Consider the following 17614-nt stretch of genomic DNA (forward strand, 5'->3'; position numbering starts at 1 on the left):
AGCCTCCAAAAGGCTTCTCATGACACCATCCTGCTGGAAACACTAGCAGCTTCCCAGGGAACTCAGGGTGCAAAGAAGGAAATGCCTTCACAGTGGGTTACTAGCACCCTCAAATATATTTCTAGGGGGAAACTGACCTCTGAAGCTTTTAAGAATGATCCAGTCCTAAGACTGACCACATCCATCCCTAGTCCCTCAGTCTGTCCATCCATCCATCATCCGTCCACCTATCCGTCCATCCGTCCATCTATCTATCCATCCATCCATCCAATATTTGTTCACTACTGAGCAGTGGGAAGCACAGTTATGGGTCCTGATGGCATCTGTATCCTTGGAGGGATTGCCGTTCCAGTCCTCCTATCTGATGACAAATGCCTCTCTGTGTGTACCTACAGGTGTGCACGGATACACGCTTATCTCTATCCCCGTATCTTTACATCTGTGTATTCATACAGTGCTTTGTTTATGTGAGGCAGGGCTGGGCATGCAACATTTCTGGAGATGTGGAGGGGGTGTGCAAACATACTTCTGAATACAGCTCATATGTTTATTGAAATCAACTAGGCTGCCAGACAGATGGGATTCAAAGATGATTCCCCGCCCCCACCCCATAATAGTTAGGTAATAAAGTTCTGATATTTTAAATTTGGTTGACTTCTTATCAAGTCCTAATGCTAATAATTGCTCAAACATACAAGGCCCAGAAACCCAAGTGGCTGCAGTCTGGACCAGAGTAGCCAGTAGATCTTGACAGAGGAAATCTACTCTTTAGATTTGTCTCAGCCCCAGCCCATGGCCTTGACACCGAGTACCCCAAAGACTACCGCTGATAACCCCAAAGTTTGCTGCCTGACCTCTGACTCAGCGGTGCCTCACTCACCCAGATTTCCCTGCTTGCCTTCTGAATGCCAAGGCCTTGACTTCTTTCACGTACCTAGCTTCTGAGCCTCAACATCAAGCGTTCCCGGGTTTGTTTGTTTGTTTTGCGAGGGAGTTTCCAGCCCTCTCCAGTCCTATTCCATTTTGGAATGAGTCTCCAGGGACTCTCGCCTGTAACTTTTCCCTTTTCTGACCTGTCATCAGCCAAGCTGGCTTCCTTCCAACATCATTCAAAGGAGGCCAACCAATCAGACTTCAGAAGGACCTCCCCAGCTATTCAATGGTAGGGCATGCTATCCTCAGACCAACAATCAAGCCAGAGAAGTAGATAAACTCATTAAGATGCTAGAAAAACAATGGTTAAAAACCCAAGAGAACTTACTGCAACAAGACATAGGAAAACGTTTGCCTTGAGGAGCCAGGCTGAGTGGCAGCCTACTTACAGTGGCGCGCCTTTGATCCTTACCTGAACTTCCTCTGTGCCTGTGCGGACAGAGTCGCTTGCCAGTAGGGGCTCTCCAGTGGGAGCCTGGATAGTGACAGACTTTTCTGACCCTCTGCCATCTTTATTCCGTGGTGATTTGTGTCTTTCTCTTGTTCTTTCCCTAGGGGGAAAATAAGCCTATAATCAGATATCAAAGTTATGCCAGATTAATGATTCTCTAGCTCACCAAAAAAAAAATTTTTTTTTTACTTTGAGTATAGGAAAATTCTATGCTTATACGACACCCCACCCTGTACACAGCATCTGTATCCATCCCACAGCCTGCAAGGAGTAGGATTATCTTGAACCCTCTACTTAGTATTTTCTTTTTGTCAATTCAACACCAAAACCAAAGATTGCCACTCCTCCACTGACAATGATCAATTTTTTTTTCAGAGGCTAATTTTAGAAATACTATGGCTGGGGCACATTTTACTGTAATATTTACTCAGTTGGTTTGGTTATCATTTGCCTAAGTGAATTAGGATTTTTTTTAAACTGAAGAACACTGCATCATACCTGAACTTTGATCTGACAAAAAAGAAGACGATGATGACAACAAAGAAGAAGAAGAAGAAGAAGAAGAAGAAGAAGAAGAAGAAGAAGAAGAAGAAGAAGAGAAAAAAGAAAAAAGCTGGAACACGATGTCATCCTACACTTTGGGATAAGAAAAGAAAGGAAATCCTAAACCAGGACAATGAAGCATTTACTTTTCATTCTTACATATTGTACATGAGAAGTCACCGCTGTAGCTCAACAACACCCATAGAAACAAAGAAGTGAAACAAACGAGCGTGAGTCTTCAGGCCACCTAGGGAAGAAGAGGCTTTCTATACTTCACTGCGGAAGGACTTTGTGGGTGGTCCTTCAGAGACAGCAGGCAGACACCTGCTGCGGAGTCTGAGAACTACAAAAGGAATCAGCCACAGTGGCCAAGCCCTAGAGGTCACAAGCTGGTCAATAAGCAGCAAAGGAAAAGTGGCACCAAAGCCCCTGTGTTCCCTTGGCCTCCTGTCCCTGTGAGCGACTTGACATCAGTCTTTCCCACAGCCACCTGTCCTCACACCCAAGGTCTCCTTCCAGTTTGTATGCAGTCAGTCAGTCAGTCAGTCAGTCAGTCCGTCCGTCGGCTCTCCAGCCGCACATTAGATGTGTGACTTTGCACAGGTTACTTGACTTCAATTTTCCCTATGTGGGAAGCGAAACAGCAGCCGAGATGATGCCACACAGACAAGGGAAAGCGCGTGTGCTCAGGACAGGGCTATGGAGTGAGCACACAAAATCTACTAGCCGTTTTTAGCCAATGGCCACAAAATAGTGTCTGGACTTTGTGAAGGAGCCTGTGTTGTCCTCGAGAAAGGGGCAGAAAAGAGCCGTGATCACACCGCCAAACCCTCTTCCCCACTGTTTATCTGTCTCCTATTAACTTACTACTTACCAACAACAACACAACAACAGATCTATTGCAAGCCTCCTCCTATTTTGGGGAGCCCACCCTAGGATAAGCAGTGGATAATTCCTTCAAGAAACAAAGGGTTCCCAGTGACAGGCCATTTCTCAGTGACAATAACTCCATCCTTGGCCCGTGTTCACCCCCTTGCACCTTACTTTCCCCTCCGCCTCTGGTCCCCTTCCTCTTTCTAAATATCCAAAAAATGTGGACATTTTATAGAGTAAATATTCCCAGCCCTAATCTTCATACCCCTGTACAGTCAGTCAGTCACACTGCTGGGGTCATGAAACGGACCTCTGAAGCTAGAAGTCCCCATTGGCTGTGACTGTGGATAACAGTCTTAGTTGTGTGCTCTGGGCTGTACGACACCAGCAATCCAGATGCCTTCTCTCAGTGTGGGAGAGTCCTGCTCCCAGCTTGGTCAGGCTTCAGAGTGGATTTTAAGCTGAATAGGTCCAGAACTGCTAAACCACCAGGTCCCACCTGCATCCAGCTGGATCCCCCCCCAAATGATCCCACCCTTTCCGTTCCCCCCACCCCCCACTGCTCTCCCATTTGTCACTCTCTTGTTGGCTATCATCCTAGTCACAGGCTTATCTAACCTGGCTCTCTATTGAAAAAGTCCACAGGTCAGATCCCGTGACAGCAAAGATTCTACTGGAACCAAATCCTTTCGCTCCGGGCCAGTTCCTGATTCCTGAACATCACCAGGGCGGAAAGCAAACCAACCGGAACTAAAAATGGCCGTGCTTCCCTCTCCTAGACAACCCAGCTGTATTCTAAATGGACGCAAGAGGACCACCAAGATGAGACAACCAGCATCTAAGAGGCTTTGTCTCGCAACTTCCTGTATAACACCGGAAGTGAAGCCAGGTAAGAACTTTTTATCTAGGAGCCCAAGGGACAGTCGATCCTCACACCTGCCAGTCTGCACCAGTGTTCTCCTATCTCAGACAAACCACCAGGGGTGCAGAAACAGGTGGCCCGGCCCTCAAGGAATTTGTCTGGAAGGGAAACAACAGGAATCTACATTTTTCTCACCAGCACCCCAGGTCGTCAGGACGCAGGCGATGCAAGAACTGTTCCTGTAAGACTGACTTTCCCACCATGTTTCTGGGGAGGCTGTGGGAATTCCTCCTTACAAGTCTGCATATGTGTAAAAAGCCTTGCAAATGGCTGGGGATCAAAATCATGAGTGCCCAGTCCTAGGGCGCTGTACCACACACTGAACCTTTATTAAAATAGTCGGGGGGGGGGGGCTGGAGAGATGGCTCAGAGGTTAAGAGCACTGACTGTTCTTCCAGAGGTCCTGAGTTCAATTCCCAGCAACCACATGGTGGCGCACAACCATCTGTAATGTGACCTAATGCCCTCTTCTGGCCTGCAGATGTACATGCATGTAGAGCACTGTATACATAATAAACAAACAAACAAATAAATAAATCTTAAAAAAAAAATAGTCGGGCTGGAGAGATGGTTCCACAGTTAAGGGCACTTACTGCTCTCCCAGAGGATCTGAGTTCTGTTCCTAGCAACCCACATCCAGAGGCTGGCAAACACCTGTAACTCCAGCTCCTGGGTTCCATGGGTACCTGAAGACACTCACACAGATGCATATATGTACGTAAAAATAAACCTTTTAATTTTAGTATTGCATGGATGAAGGACAGAGCGCAGTCCTGACTTCCCAGTGAGGTACTGAGGGTCCCATCAGCACTGTACCTTGTATTAGTCTCAACATTGACGGGAGTGAGACACACCACATCGGCAGTTACAGAAACCACGACTGGACTCTTAGTTACAGCTCTGGGCAGGTCTCCAAGCCAAGCCAGGACTCAACAGTGACGTCCAAGAAAAACAGTGTTGATCACCTATCCAGTGCTTTCTAGTTTGCAAAATGACAAACCTCCACGAGGTCAACTCACTGCAGAACACACCTATTCAATCATTCCCCGTAGAGGCGGTAACAGGGGACTGGAGGTGTAGCTCAGTCAGTACAGCGCTTGCCTGGCATTACTGAAGCCCTGGGTTCAATCCCTGATGACACATAAACCAGACATTAATGGCACACACCCGTGACCCTTGGTGACATACAGAATGTGAGGGCAGCCTGGGATAACAAACTGATGCTATAAATTTATGGGACATCTATCTATCTATGGATGTCCCTTATCCAGGAGAGGGTTCCCCAAAGATGAAGATGTGTCCAAGAGTATAGAAGTAAGAGTCTGGGGGGGGGGGGTGCGGGGGAGGGGATGAACAGTTTAATAAATCAATAAATGGAACATCAGGAGATGAGCAAGATTTAACTGCCAACGTGGTGAGGATCGCCCTAGGGCTCTTTCTGGGCAGCCTCATCACCCACAGAAATCTGTATCTTTATCTCTAAATCTGTCTTCCTGCTTCCTTGGCCCACAGGAATAAAGATAAGTCTGTCCATGCAAAGACAAGTGTATCTGTGCGCCATACCCACACACGCTTGAGAGGGTGGGGAAAGCAAGTGGCAGCATGCAAGAGGCAACGTCCATGTGTGCAGGTAAATGCATCATCCATCGTGGTCGTCGTCGTCGTCGTCGTCGTCGTCAGGCAGTTTGCTAGCTGAGCCCTGGGGAGCTGCTGTAACGTAACACCCCCTCCCCCCACTCCCTGCCAGTCCAGCAGGAATGCGGGCGATTCCCACACTGTCCCTACTTACAGTCAGTGTTTCCTGGGAAGGCTGTTTCCTCCTGTTCTGTTGCTTGTCTGTTTCTAAATGGGGAAAGCCAGCCCACCGGTTACTCCTCCCTTTCCTCCTCCACCGCCGCCGCCCACTCACTACCTGCCCTCGCCTGTGGACCATGAGGCCTGCTGGGGCGGGACAAAGAGGCGCTCAAGCCTTGGAATCCTCCACTGCCAGGGCACCCCTGTCAAGCTATGCATTTTATAGCACATCAGTCACATTTTCCTTTAAAGGTGGCATTTCCTTCCGAAGGACCAACAGAGCCTGAAACTTGTCTAGGGATCCTGCTGGCCTGGCAATATCTGGCAACCCCCCCCCCAACCCCTACCCCGTGCCTCAGTTTTGCCATGTTTAAAAAAGAGTTCCCAACTCGCACTATTCTAGGACTGTTGTGGGCATGGGAGAAGGTGACCATGAGAGGACCTTGCAGGTACTCCTCCCCAAGTGATGCTTAATGCTTCCAGCAGCTGCTGACATCGGGAACCCACAGGTTAGACGAGGTTGGCTGTAGTCTGTACACTCTCTCAACAAAGCTAACTGGACTCTCTCTCTCTCTCTCTCTCTCTCTCTCTCTCTCTCTCTCTCTCTCTCTCTCTCTCTCTCTGGAGACTGCAGGCATCAGTGACCTCTTTTGTCAGAAAACCGGCTTGGACGGTGGCCAGTCCTCCAGGACAATCAGTGTCATCAGGCAGTTCATTACTCCTTTCTGAGTTGGAGCTGCACTAAAATTACCACAAGACCAGGTCCCTTTCTTTTCCCACTCTTCCATTTAAATGCTCTACAAATCATGAAGCAGAGAAGCCGTCACAGGGCACTCCCAGGACAAGAAATGCCTGTGGCAGCCGGCTCTCGGGCATGCGGAGGGCTCCTTCGCTGTTGGACACTCTTCTTGCCTTGGCTGAGCATTCCATGGCACCCGTGTGAATGGATCACAGCCTTTGCCCCAGAGTTCCTATGGCCTCTGTGGTCCTCCCTCAGACAACTCACTGCAACAGCAGAGGAAGCAGAGGACAGAGCTTCAAAGATCCACCGAGTGAACTCACACAGCCCTAAGCTGAAACCCTTCACTCGGCTCCACTCGGGGAATGGACACTCAGCAATACTCCCCGGTCAACCATCGAGGAGCCAGCCAGGAGCTCGGCACAGCGCTCCTCCCGGTAGTCTCTCTGCAACGGTCCTTCATCAATTGATTAAAAGCCTCAGCTCCAACGCACATTTGCCAAGTACTTTCCACAAGGGATGAAGAAAGAACTAAGCTTTCTGCATGTCATCTTAATTGAAAGTTATAGTCTCTTACAGTTCCCATAACAGCACTAGAGAATCCATTTCTGGGTCCCCAGGAGGCCCAGGGAAGCAGCAGCGAGCAGCAATGGGCTTTGACAACTGCAAGTCTTAGTGGGCATGCAGACTAAAGAAGCCAGGCCTGGCTCCATTCAAAATTCTGAAAGCCATCCTCTCTTACTCAGCCCCAAGGCCCAAAGGAACCCCAAATTCCTATCCATACTGTATGGAAGACGAAGCCTGACACTAGCAAGCCAGCTGGGGGGAGTTCGTTGTTGTTGTTTTGGTTTTTGTTTTTTTTGTTTTTTTCCGAGACAGGGTTTCTCTGTGTAGCCTTGGCTGTCCTGGACTCCTTTTGTAGACCAGGCTGGCCTCGAACTCACAGAGACCCACCTGCCTCTGCCTCCCGAGTGCTGGGATTAGTTGCTTTTTCCACTTACATCCAAAGAGCAGGTATTTGAGAGAAGCTGTTTCTGTTGTTTTATTTAAAAATCTGTTAACTTCATCCACTGATTGAAATCTGTGATTATTTTTAAAAGCAGGGCCTTCGCAGGATCTGAGCTGTAGAGTGATTGTCACATAGGCTTTCTCCTCCCCTGCCCCCACGCACCCACACGGAGTGCCTTCTGTCCTCACTGGAAAGGCCAGCTGGCCTCCAGCACAGCATACAAACAATGCAGGAATGTTTAGAAAATAAAGCAATTAAAAAAAAAAAACCCCACCCGGAAGTCTTTTTCCTTAAAATAATGGAGTCTCATGGGTGTTATCTTTGAAATGCTTTCCCTTATACTTTTATTTCATTCACTTTTTTTTTTTTAAGACAGGATCTCACTGTGTAGCCTTGTCTGCCTGGCCTGGAACTTTCTACTTGCTATGCAGATCAATTTACCTCCAACTCACAAATATCTGCTTGCCTCTGTCCCCTAAGTGCTAGGATTAAAGGCCCCTGCCCCTTTGTGGGGCCTCCATTCACTTTTGAAAAAAAAATTACAAGATACAAATTTGTATAGAAAAACAGTTTAAGTGGCTAACTCCCCACCTCCAAGAGCTCCTTTCCTGAAGACGCCACACAGACCCGCCTGGAAAACGAGTGCAGGCTTCTTCCCAGGTACGGCCACCACCCAGGATGCATCTTATTCTGAAATCTCACTCTGGGCACAGATTATATGGTGATCTGCTTATTGAGCAAAGCAAACTCCAGGATGGTCACCACTTCCACAGAGCACGCAGCTGTGGCCACAGCTGGGTCTCTGAGCTGGGGTCAGTTGTTAGCTCTGAACAAAGGTACTGAAATACCAAGACCGGTTGTAAATACCATTAACACAGGCACTAGCGAGAGACCACCTACTGTGAGCCAAGTTAATCATTTTCCAGGTGTGTTTCATCCCGCCTCCACCACCAGCTCTTGAAGGGATGTGGGTCCCTAGTCCCATGTCACAGAGAGGGAGACATCTCACCTGTAGCGTTCTTGCCCTGCTCAGTACAGTATCACTCATTTTGTCATTTATCCATTCATTCACCCATGCGCCCACTTACCCCTCCCTCCCCCAGCAAGCATCCTGCAGGTCAAGAGTGCACACATCTGAGTATCAAGACAGGCCCCTCCATTCCGCAGAGGAAGGAGAATTTGGCCCCACCCACCACTCAGGAGGACAGTGTTTTCAAAGCCTGAGTTTGCTCACTTGGAAGACCATTCAAAGAGAAATCAGATGCCAGCTCAATCACACCTCTCTCTCTTCTCCTCTCTCCTCTCTCTCCTCTCTCTCTCTCTCTCTCTCTCTCTCTCTCTCTCTCTCTCTCTGTGTGTGTGTGTGTGTGTGTGTGTTGGAGACAGCCTCAGAGCAGATGCTTAATGGCCAGGGAGTCAGCATCTTCGGGGGAAGCAACAAAGTAACATCTGCTTTTTAACTTTCATTGACAGCATTGGTAAAGCTCCAGGAGAACTGACGTCTATAAGAAGTACTTAGAATTGAGAAACATTTCCACTGCAGGGGAAAACTTTAATTTAAACCCAATTGTGAGAAATTAAGGTCATCAATGCTAATGGTGGCTATAAACTGTAAATTGGCAGTGCTGACTCCCCAAGCGTGGCAACCCACCCTTACAGCTTGGCTTCGCATGCACCAGCAGACAGAACGGGCTGCATCCTCAGCCCTTCAGGGGGCCTATTGACAACCTGGCTCTCTAACAGGAAGCCCTACCGACCTGCAGGCATTCCCACTGAGAAGGGTGGGCTGATTGATAACTTACATACCCTTGCCTGTGAGATTTTTTGGAATGGCTTGAGTAGTAGGAATATCCAGAATATGTGGATTCGGTATCCATAGCAATGGCGAGCTTCCTCTGACGAAGGAGCAGGCACTGTTCTCCCACGTGCAGTCTCACCTACTAGCTCCAAAAGTTTTGTGGGGCAGAGACGCCACTCTTCAACGGGACTCTGGAAAGAGGAGAAAAGAAAAAAAGAGAGAGATTAATCCTCAAAGGCAATCAAAGATAAACCAACAAGGGCACCTCTCCTCTGGGGTCCCTGCTATGGAATATGGGGCAAGTGAGCCACTCGCCCAGGAACAAGCTTCAAGGGAGGGTATCTAAGAGGCAAGTGGGGGTACCTGGCAAGCTGGACTCCATTACAACAGCAGGAAGAAGATTTGGGGGAATCCTGGGCACTTGGGACATTTATTTCCTGAACACAGCCTTACTACCTACCCTCACGGCTTTGGCTGTAGGAACTGCTTCTCGCACCAACCCCCAGACAAATGTGTACCCCACCCCCAACAGTCAGTTATAAAAACAACTCCCATGGAAATCATGTATTCAGCAATTTGGCCATCATTTCCAAAAGTCAATTAAAGGGTTCTTTTCCTAGTCTCTTTGAGAATCCAAACTCCTAGAAATTTATCTTAGATTAATTAAAAACCAACAACCACCATGATTGCCTTGCTGCCTATGATAATAAAAACCTAAAAGTAGCGTGAACACCTCCCCAAGCCAAGGAATAGCTGGGGGGTTGTGGGGGAAGTATGACTCAGGCAGTTGAAGAGAATATCACATATCTGTACAGAATGACAATTATAAAGAACGGAGATTTTAATGAGCGGGATACTGGATTGCATCTAACTGCTACAAAGATGTGAAATAAGTTATGGGAGGGCAGGGTCCACAAGGGCACATCGGCAAGGTGATTTATGGGTTGCAAGGCCCTCCGTCCTTTCCCACTGCCCTCAAATATTGCCCAGCAATAAAAACATATTAGAAGCACATTCCTGAGCATCCACTCGTTCAACCCTTCACTCTGAGAACTGAGAGCATCATCAGGTCTAAAGTTCTGCCTCTTCCTGGACACCCCCCCTCCCAGGAGTGGCCTAGGCCCAACAGGGTTCCCCACCCTGCGGGTGTCCCCGAGCCTAAAACTGCAAACAGAGCCAATGAGATAAACCTGAAGCAAAACAGAAGAGTTGCAAACTTCCAGGCCTCAGCAGCCTCTACAACTGGGAGAAATTTCAAACTGGCACTCTTGACTGGCCCTGGAAGTCCCATCTGCACGGTTACACCGGCCCAGAGCCCAGGAGCCGTATTCCAAGGTGGGGGTAAAAGTTATTTCTACAGAGACCCTGTGCCTAGGGGTCACCTTTCCTGTCCTAGAGATCTCAACTCATGATTTCACCTTAGAGTACTAATTCTTCAAGGGGGGAAAAATGACATTCTTCACTCTCTATTGTGATCAAAAGGGGATGATGAAAATGTCCCCTAAACCAAAATAATAGGAAACATGGTTCAGCCACCCTCAAAATTAGCACATATTAAAAAAATATACTTATAGTTAAATCCAAAAGTCACACCCTTGCCCTTCTTCTCCAAGCCTTACTCACCACACAGATACGTCCATTTACCACCCTTATTTATAAGATGCCAGGAGACTCTGCCATAGAGCTCTGACAGAGGATGAGCTGCTTTCCCTGGCCCTGCTGGTGGCATTCCTCCTCCAACACTTGGTTCTCTTTCTCCATATCAGGATATTAGGGGGCAGCCTTCTGCCACCAAGAGCTAAAGCCTGGCCATGGGAAAGCCTGGAGGCCAGCTCAAGCTTAGTGTCCCCCACCCCCCACCCCGCCCTTGCCTTCCAGAATCTCAGGCTGCTCACTTGTCAATCAGGAGCAATGGACTAGCCCCCACTGGGTGGGGGGGGGGGAAGCTATACACAGACAGAGACTTGACTTCCTTCCTGGCTGTGGGACCTCAGTCAAGCGATGCAATCTCTTTGAAGTCCCATCTATTAAAATGGGAGCGTCAAGGAGGGTGTCAGGAGGGTGGTGATGCCTGTATGAGCTGACAGTGGTGACAGTTCCCAGCATGGGCACCAGATGCATCAGGGTAAGTAAAAATGGGGGAGCCCTGAGTACCTCCCTTTGGTGGGTTCTAAACTCCAGGGTCTTGTCTTTTTCAGCAAGAGAAAAAGCTTGGGAGAGCCGCTGTGTGGCGAGTCCGTCCAGGCCATCCCACCTAAGGCTTGCCTGCTGTGGGCAGAGTGGGGCTGCCCCTCAAGCTACCTGCTCACTCACCAACTGGGCATGGAAACAAGGCAGCTTAACCTGGAGGCTGTGGGTTTTCCACCCTGGAAAAGGAAATCAAGCAGCCCGCTTGAGGGGGAGAAGGTAGCTGCAAAGACCAAGTGTGAAACCTTAGCTCAGCCCTGGGCTAGGCGGGTCCAGTCTTTGCTCCTCCTCCCGTCTCCCAGGGTTTTCACCGCCATTCAGTGAGCTTCCTGCACGCTGAGGTCTCCCTTCCTTTCTGCTCTGGGCTGGGCTCCTTTCTCACTGGCCTTCTGCCTGGCAGACCACCAACCTTGGGAGGTACAGGCAGGATGCGGAGCCCAGCATAAAACAATCTCTCCCTGACAGCCGCTAGCATGGCTCTGTGTTGACCTGTGGCGCCTTCTTCAGAACACTGACCATCTTTCTCTGGATTCCCAATTAACCCCTCTCATCCCGGCGCTTGTTTCTGCCTTCCAGCCTAGAACTCCTGGCTCTCTATTCCACGCTAACTTCTGATTTTACACCAACTATTAAAGGGTATCTGAGCTCCAACCCAGCACACTACAGCTGAGTCTGTTTTTGTACTTCCTGTAGGTTACACCTCAGGGGCAGGTGCTTCTGCTCTGTCCCACACCCAAGTGCCCTGAACCCAATCCCTTCCCCAGGTTAGTGTGAGGACTAAGCAAGGCTCCTGAGGTGAAAACCCAAGTTTCCTTCCTTTCGGCCTCGGCTGAAGGTCATCATTCTTTGTCCTCATCAAAATGGGCACCGTCCGTCCCTTAAGGCAACTCCAGGCATGTCCCTCAGTGGAAAGCACAGCTCCGAACAGGCCTCTGGGGAAAGCCTTTCCCTAACTCTACCAACTCTCTCCTCCCTAGGTTCTATCCCACAGTTCCAGCCTATACTCACCAACTGGGGCGAGTGGGGGGGGGGGGAGAGGGAGCTGTGTATGTGATCCTTCCCTCCCTCTCTACTGCCACTAAATCCTCCATCCTTCTCCCTCCATCGATGTACCTCCATGTTTAATGCGTAGCCACCAGACCCTGCTCAGCAATACTAGGGAGACGGCATCAACAGGGGCACAATACCTGCCCGTCCCCTGCCTCCCTCCCACCCGCGCGTTAAGTTTTGCAGATGTCTAGTTTCTAGCTTCTCCTCTAACCCTCCCCCCTCCCTCCCCCTACCAGGTCATCCTTTAACACTCAGGGCACACCCCCTTCTTCTTCTCCATCTCTAGGGATAAACCCCTCAGAGTCAGGAGCCATGGCCCCCTCCCCGAAATATTATGAGCATAACAGGATCTAAACACTTCCTAGAAAGTAAAGCCCAATGCTGCTCTCCCAGTCAGTCAGCTCTAGCCCACAGCCTCTCTCTTAAGTCTCGGCTTAGTCTTTCCAATACCCTCTGCCAGTGATGCTGCCATCCTGTCTGGTAGATAGATGGACCCGCTCTGTGATGTTCTCAACACGCTCTCCCATTCATCCATGCATCCCACTGCCACCAAGCTCTGCCTGTCCTCAGGTTTTCCCCGTCTGCTCCCAGCTCACAGCATCGGAAAGCTAACCTAGAGAGCATCTCCAAGTTTCCTCACCTGCCCCGGGCCCACACAGAGCCTGGTCCTGCTAAGTCGCTCTGCTTTCACCATGGTTACCAACTCTTGCATCATCTAAGATCTAAGTGAGGAGTCAGGAAGTAAACTAATAAAAGACAGAGTGAACTCCTTCCAGAAAGGGCTTGACCTCAGGTAAGGGCTCCCTTGAGTTAATAAAGACACATAATCCTGATGCTTATCTCTGTAAGGATGTGCACACCAAGGAATTAACAGCACTCGAGACAAGGCCAGGAGGGACGCCTTTATCAACAGAGACAATAAAGTAAGGAAAGGAAATTAGTTTCCCTGGGTAGCAAGCTAACGGGCGGTTGCTGTGGCCAGAATGGGTCACAGGCAGGTAGGGGTGTACATAGGAAACCCTGGGACCTGCAACGGCCTGTCATACCGACCCCTGACAGGACCTGTATTGTGTTTAATCCAGGCTCAGCCAGCAGCCAGGCTGACCTAACCTCCTTGCCTCAAATCCTCCTGTAGTGTCCCCTGAACTTTAAAACACAGACTCTTGATTTAATCAACAAACAGTCTTACCAGCTGTTTCAATCCCTCTGGATCCTGGTTCTTCCCAGCCTCAGGAGCTGAGCTGAACTCAGTTTATCTGCTGGGACTCACTCACTCTTGCCACGTGTGCCAGTTTGGCTAATTTCTCTCAGTTTAAATATACTTCTTTAAAGAGACCTTGCCGACCCTCCAGCCCACACCTGGCCAGCCCACCACCTGGATCCTCTCTCCAGCTCTTTCAAGGCATGCACTCATTGTGTGCCCAGTGAGTGTCAGGCTCCTGAAGAGGCTCGTGGGGTGCAGGGACCATGTTCCTTATGGTCTCCTTGGCTGCTGGTAAACAAGAGGCACCTAATAAATATTTGCTGAATGAATGAATGAACGAACAAATGAATGAAAAGCCTTGAACCAGTCTCAGGACACAGAGGTATGTCTTCACCACAGAAGAAACTTACAGAGGGTAGATAAAACAAAGATATCAGAACAAAGCTGGTTCACAGAGCAGCTTACTCAGCAACAGAACCTATAGCCCAGCTGTGCTGGGGAAGGCCAGCATCATTGTTTCTTCCAGTGCCCAAGAGCAGCCTGCTCCAGTCTGGGCCAGAGTACACCAGACCACCCAGCCAGGGGAACACTCCCGAGACAGCATCTTACAGTGTGCTAAAACAAGGTGAAAGACAGAGACATTTACTCCTATAAAATATTCAACCCCTACTTGAAAGAAAAACAGTGCTCAGAATATACATATATGTGTGTGTATGGAAAATAACAGGTTATGCTAATGACCTGGTAAATGTAAGGTAACCTTTATGAAAAGGAAGTTATAAAAACATCAATAGCTCTACCCTGGGCTATTAATTAAAGGGGCTCTGCCTGGGAAGGTTTACTTGGAGGGCCATGGGTTAGGAAGAATGGCACAGAGGGGTGTGACAAAGCTTGTTAGACACTTTGCTCAACTCGAACCTGTAAATCATAAAACCTTATCCAAGTCTGTGATGCGAGGCTCTGCAGGGCTCAGGCACCAGTGATCCCCTTCCAAAGACAGAGCTCTTCGAATTGTGTGGCTACAGGCCACTGTTCACCTGGAAAGGAAACCCCAGCCTTATTTCAACTGGCTTACCAATCAGCTGAACTCACATTCCCAGACTAACTGCTATTGGCTTGAGTCATTAATCACCCCTGGAACATCCCTGGAAGATAGATAGAGATTGCTGATGCACTGTGAATAGTTACGGTGTCTGTGATGAATATTTCTTTTCAAGCAAAGCCTTGCCCCCTAGTAGGTTTTGGAGCTTCAGAAACAGATCTGATGCACACCATATACCCCGCGGTGCCAGGTCCAGTGCCCTGTACGGCAGGGACTCTGATAGCAGGTCCAGTCTGCCATCGAGTGTTTGCTACGTGTTAAGGCTGAAGTCACCTGCGTGAAATAGCTCAATCTGTGGAACAAGTCTTTAAGGGAGACAAAATAGAACGTTATGGCACAGTTAAGGAAACAAGGTCACACAGGCGCAAGCGCGAGTGCCCGGGTAAGGGGTTGACCTTCAGGAGACTGATACCAGCGAGCCACGGAAAGTTGAAAAAGCTATGTAGCAATTACCAGAATTGTTTGTTTACATAGATAGAGAAGCGGCAGGCAACAGTAGTGAATTGTTCCAAACCACACATAACCTCACAAAGAATCCGGCAGTTCAACTCCTACTCACAGGCTCAGTAGAAGGGAGTGTGTTTGGGTGGGGGTGGGGTGGGGGCTTTAAGGAGGAAGAAAATTCATCTCAAGTAGCCTCCAGTCCAAGGGAGACCTCTGATTATTCAGGGGGATGTCGAGGGCCCATTCAACCCGAACTACAGCAGATGCAAAGCAGGGTGTGTCTTTAGGGGCATAAACTAAAGCATACTTGCCACACTCAACACATTAATTCTTCAACAGACGATGTCACGAAATTGTTGCTTGGTAAGGAAACTTTTCAATTTCCTGTATGGTTTCATCCTATTGCTCAACAAATAAGACAATAAAAAAAAAACGAGACTTGGCAGGCAGTCTCAAAAATATGACACTCTCACAATTCTCTCATTTTACTTACAAATTAAGTTGCCACCAAGTCACACTGTCAGCACTGCAAACTCTGAAAATTTCACACTGGGTGTTTTGGCTAACCATACTGGGAGTCACCAACCTTTGGAAATGCTAAATGCTCCTGGATAGTTCTTTGAAATGTAGAATAAAACAGTTTCCTCCCACACATCAAAGCCCCAACTATATCACACTGATTTAATTCAATTCTAAAAACTCTAATTAGTGGTTACATAAAATGGCTAATTATGCCTCCCTGGGTTCAGACAGTTTTGGCTGTCTCACTTACAGAGCCTAGGAGTTGTACAGTCAACACGCCCACTGGAAGAAGGCTAATTAGTATTGCTGATTGGTGACACAACTTATAATATTTTTTCTGCAAACCCTGTAAAACGTATAAACATGTCAGTGGAAACACTAGTTTTTACAGCTTGCTAGCTTTTTGGAATTAGCCTGTTAGAACGCATGTATCCTGACCACAGACCCCTCAAAAGGGTTTTTACAAAACGCTCGCACCAACCACACAACCATCCGGATAAAGAGCCATGATGTCTCTCTATGAACTTCTGAAGGAGCTCACCTTCGCTGTCTGGGCATCACACCGGCTCCAAATCTCCCCTGCTCGTTACCCAGCCGCCAGGCTGCAGCTCCGCCCCACCACCCCTGCTCCCACCACCGATGCTTTTAAATTTTTACAAAGCTTCACACTTCTCTGGGCGCATTGCGAGGGGGCAGTTCAATGGCTGCGGGATGAAATAAGGTCCTACCGATGGCAAAGGCTGCCCGGGAGAGGCGAGGTTGCCCTCGACAGGGACTCCTCCTCAGGCTGGGACTGGCTGCACGCCTCTGCTCCGCCCCGGCGCTTTTGAAAGTAAACTCCTACCTGCCTGTTGCGCTCCGCGATGCGCAACGGGCCGCGCCCCCCAGGCCTCCAAGGCTGCGGTTTTGTAAGCAAAAGGAGAAACACAAGCCAGCTTCGTCCGGGTGCCCTAAGACTGGCCAGGTGACCCCAGGCCCTGGAGGGGACCCCGATCGCGTCCTGCCCTGCGCCACTGCTCCCTCCGACACGCCGTCATTCCCCGGCCGCCGCCGCTGCACATGCATCCAGGGGCGCACTCCAAAGGCCAGCCAGGGCAAACGGGGCGGCCGAGGTAACCCTAGCAGCCCTGGGACTCGGAGCAATGGGATGGGTGGGATCCAGCCGAAGAGCCCCGTGCAGGGATGGAAGGGACAGGATCCCGGGAAGCAAGACCCAGAGGGGCCCAGGGGGCTCCCGGCCCGAGGCCCCGAACCGCAATCAGAGTGCTGAGGCTCAAGGACTTGAGCAGTTGGGCCTGACCTCCCTCCTTCCCAGATCAGTTCCCGGCCGCTGCGCCGCGCCCGCCTCTCCCGGGACTCACCCCGGCGCCAGCCCGCCGCGCTCCACGCCCGCGCTCTCGGCTGCAGCGCCCCGGCTCCGCGGCCTGCGCTGGGCTGCAGTGGAGGCACAGCCCCGCCGCGGCCGCTGCTCTCTGCTGCTTTCCGCTTCCTGTCCCGGCGCCGCCCCGCAGCCCCAGCCCAGCCCTGCTAGCCCGGCGGGGCCGCCAGCCAAGAGCTGCGAGCGCTGCGGGCCTCGCGGCCGGCCCGGCCCACCTGCAGCGGAGGGCGGAGCGGGCCTTCCAGGTCCCACTCACAGACAAACAGGGCTTGGTCCGGACTGATGCCCTCCTTCCTTCCATGTGCACACAGTCCAGCAAATCGCATCCTGAACACATGACCCAGGGGTTGATGTCTCCCCACCCAGCACCCCAACATAACCCCACGGGCGCGCGAATGCACACACTTATAATTGTGCATAAAACCTAAGCCCTCTCGTTGCCGTCATTAAAACTTCAACCCGCATATCCACATGGCTCAAGAACCAATTTCCACCCCTCCCCCCACTCATACATATTTCAGCGCACATAACATTCACACTAAAACTCCAATGCAGCCCAAGAGATGACCCAACCAATTACTACCAGCGCCCACACCCCGACTGTAGCTTCTCCCTGCTCCTCTTCTACCAGAGCAGACTTGCCCCAGCTCTCCTGGTCTACTGGA

At 49.9% G+C, this 17614-nt stretch overlaps 1 protein-coding gene across 3 annotated transcripts in view; it reads right to left on the minus strand.

Annotated features, from left to right (window-relative positions):
* The window catches only part of VANGL1 (VANGL planar cell polarity protein 1), a 47642-nt gene extending 30491 nt beyond the window's left edge, over positions 1 to 17151 (minus strand). Inside the window, exons 1-3 of one of the 3 annotated variants that reach the window (XM_084756189.1) lie at positions 16933 to 17151; positions 9071 to 9253; positions 1346 to 1484 (exon numbers count right to left, since the gene is read on the minus strand). In XM_084756189.1, coding sequence (XP_084612315.1) covers positions 1346 to 1484; positions 9071 to 9141 — 210 coding nt within the window. In that variant the 5' untranslated portion in view covers positions 9142 to 9253; positions 16933 to 17151. Of the gene's footprint in view, positions 1 to 1345; positions 1485 to 9070; positions 9254 to 16112; positions 16253 to 16299; positions 16389 to 16932 lie in introns of those variants that run through there. The other 2 variants (XM_084756191.1, XM_084756190.1) reach the window with 2 other exon arrangements.
* Positions 17152 to 17614: the final 463 nt, after the last annotated feature.

This window comes from Acomys minous (assembly GCF_964271855.1).
Source record: "Acomys minous genome assembly, chromosome: 14".
NCBI lineage: Eukaryota > Metazoa > Chordata > Mammalia > Rodentia > Muridae > Acomys > Acomys minous.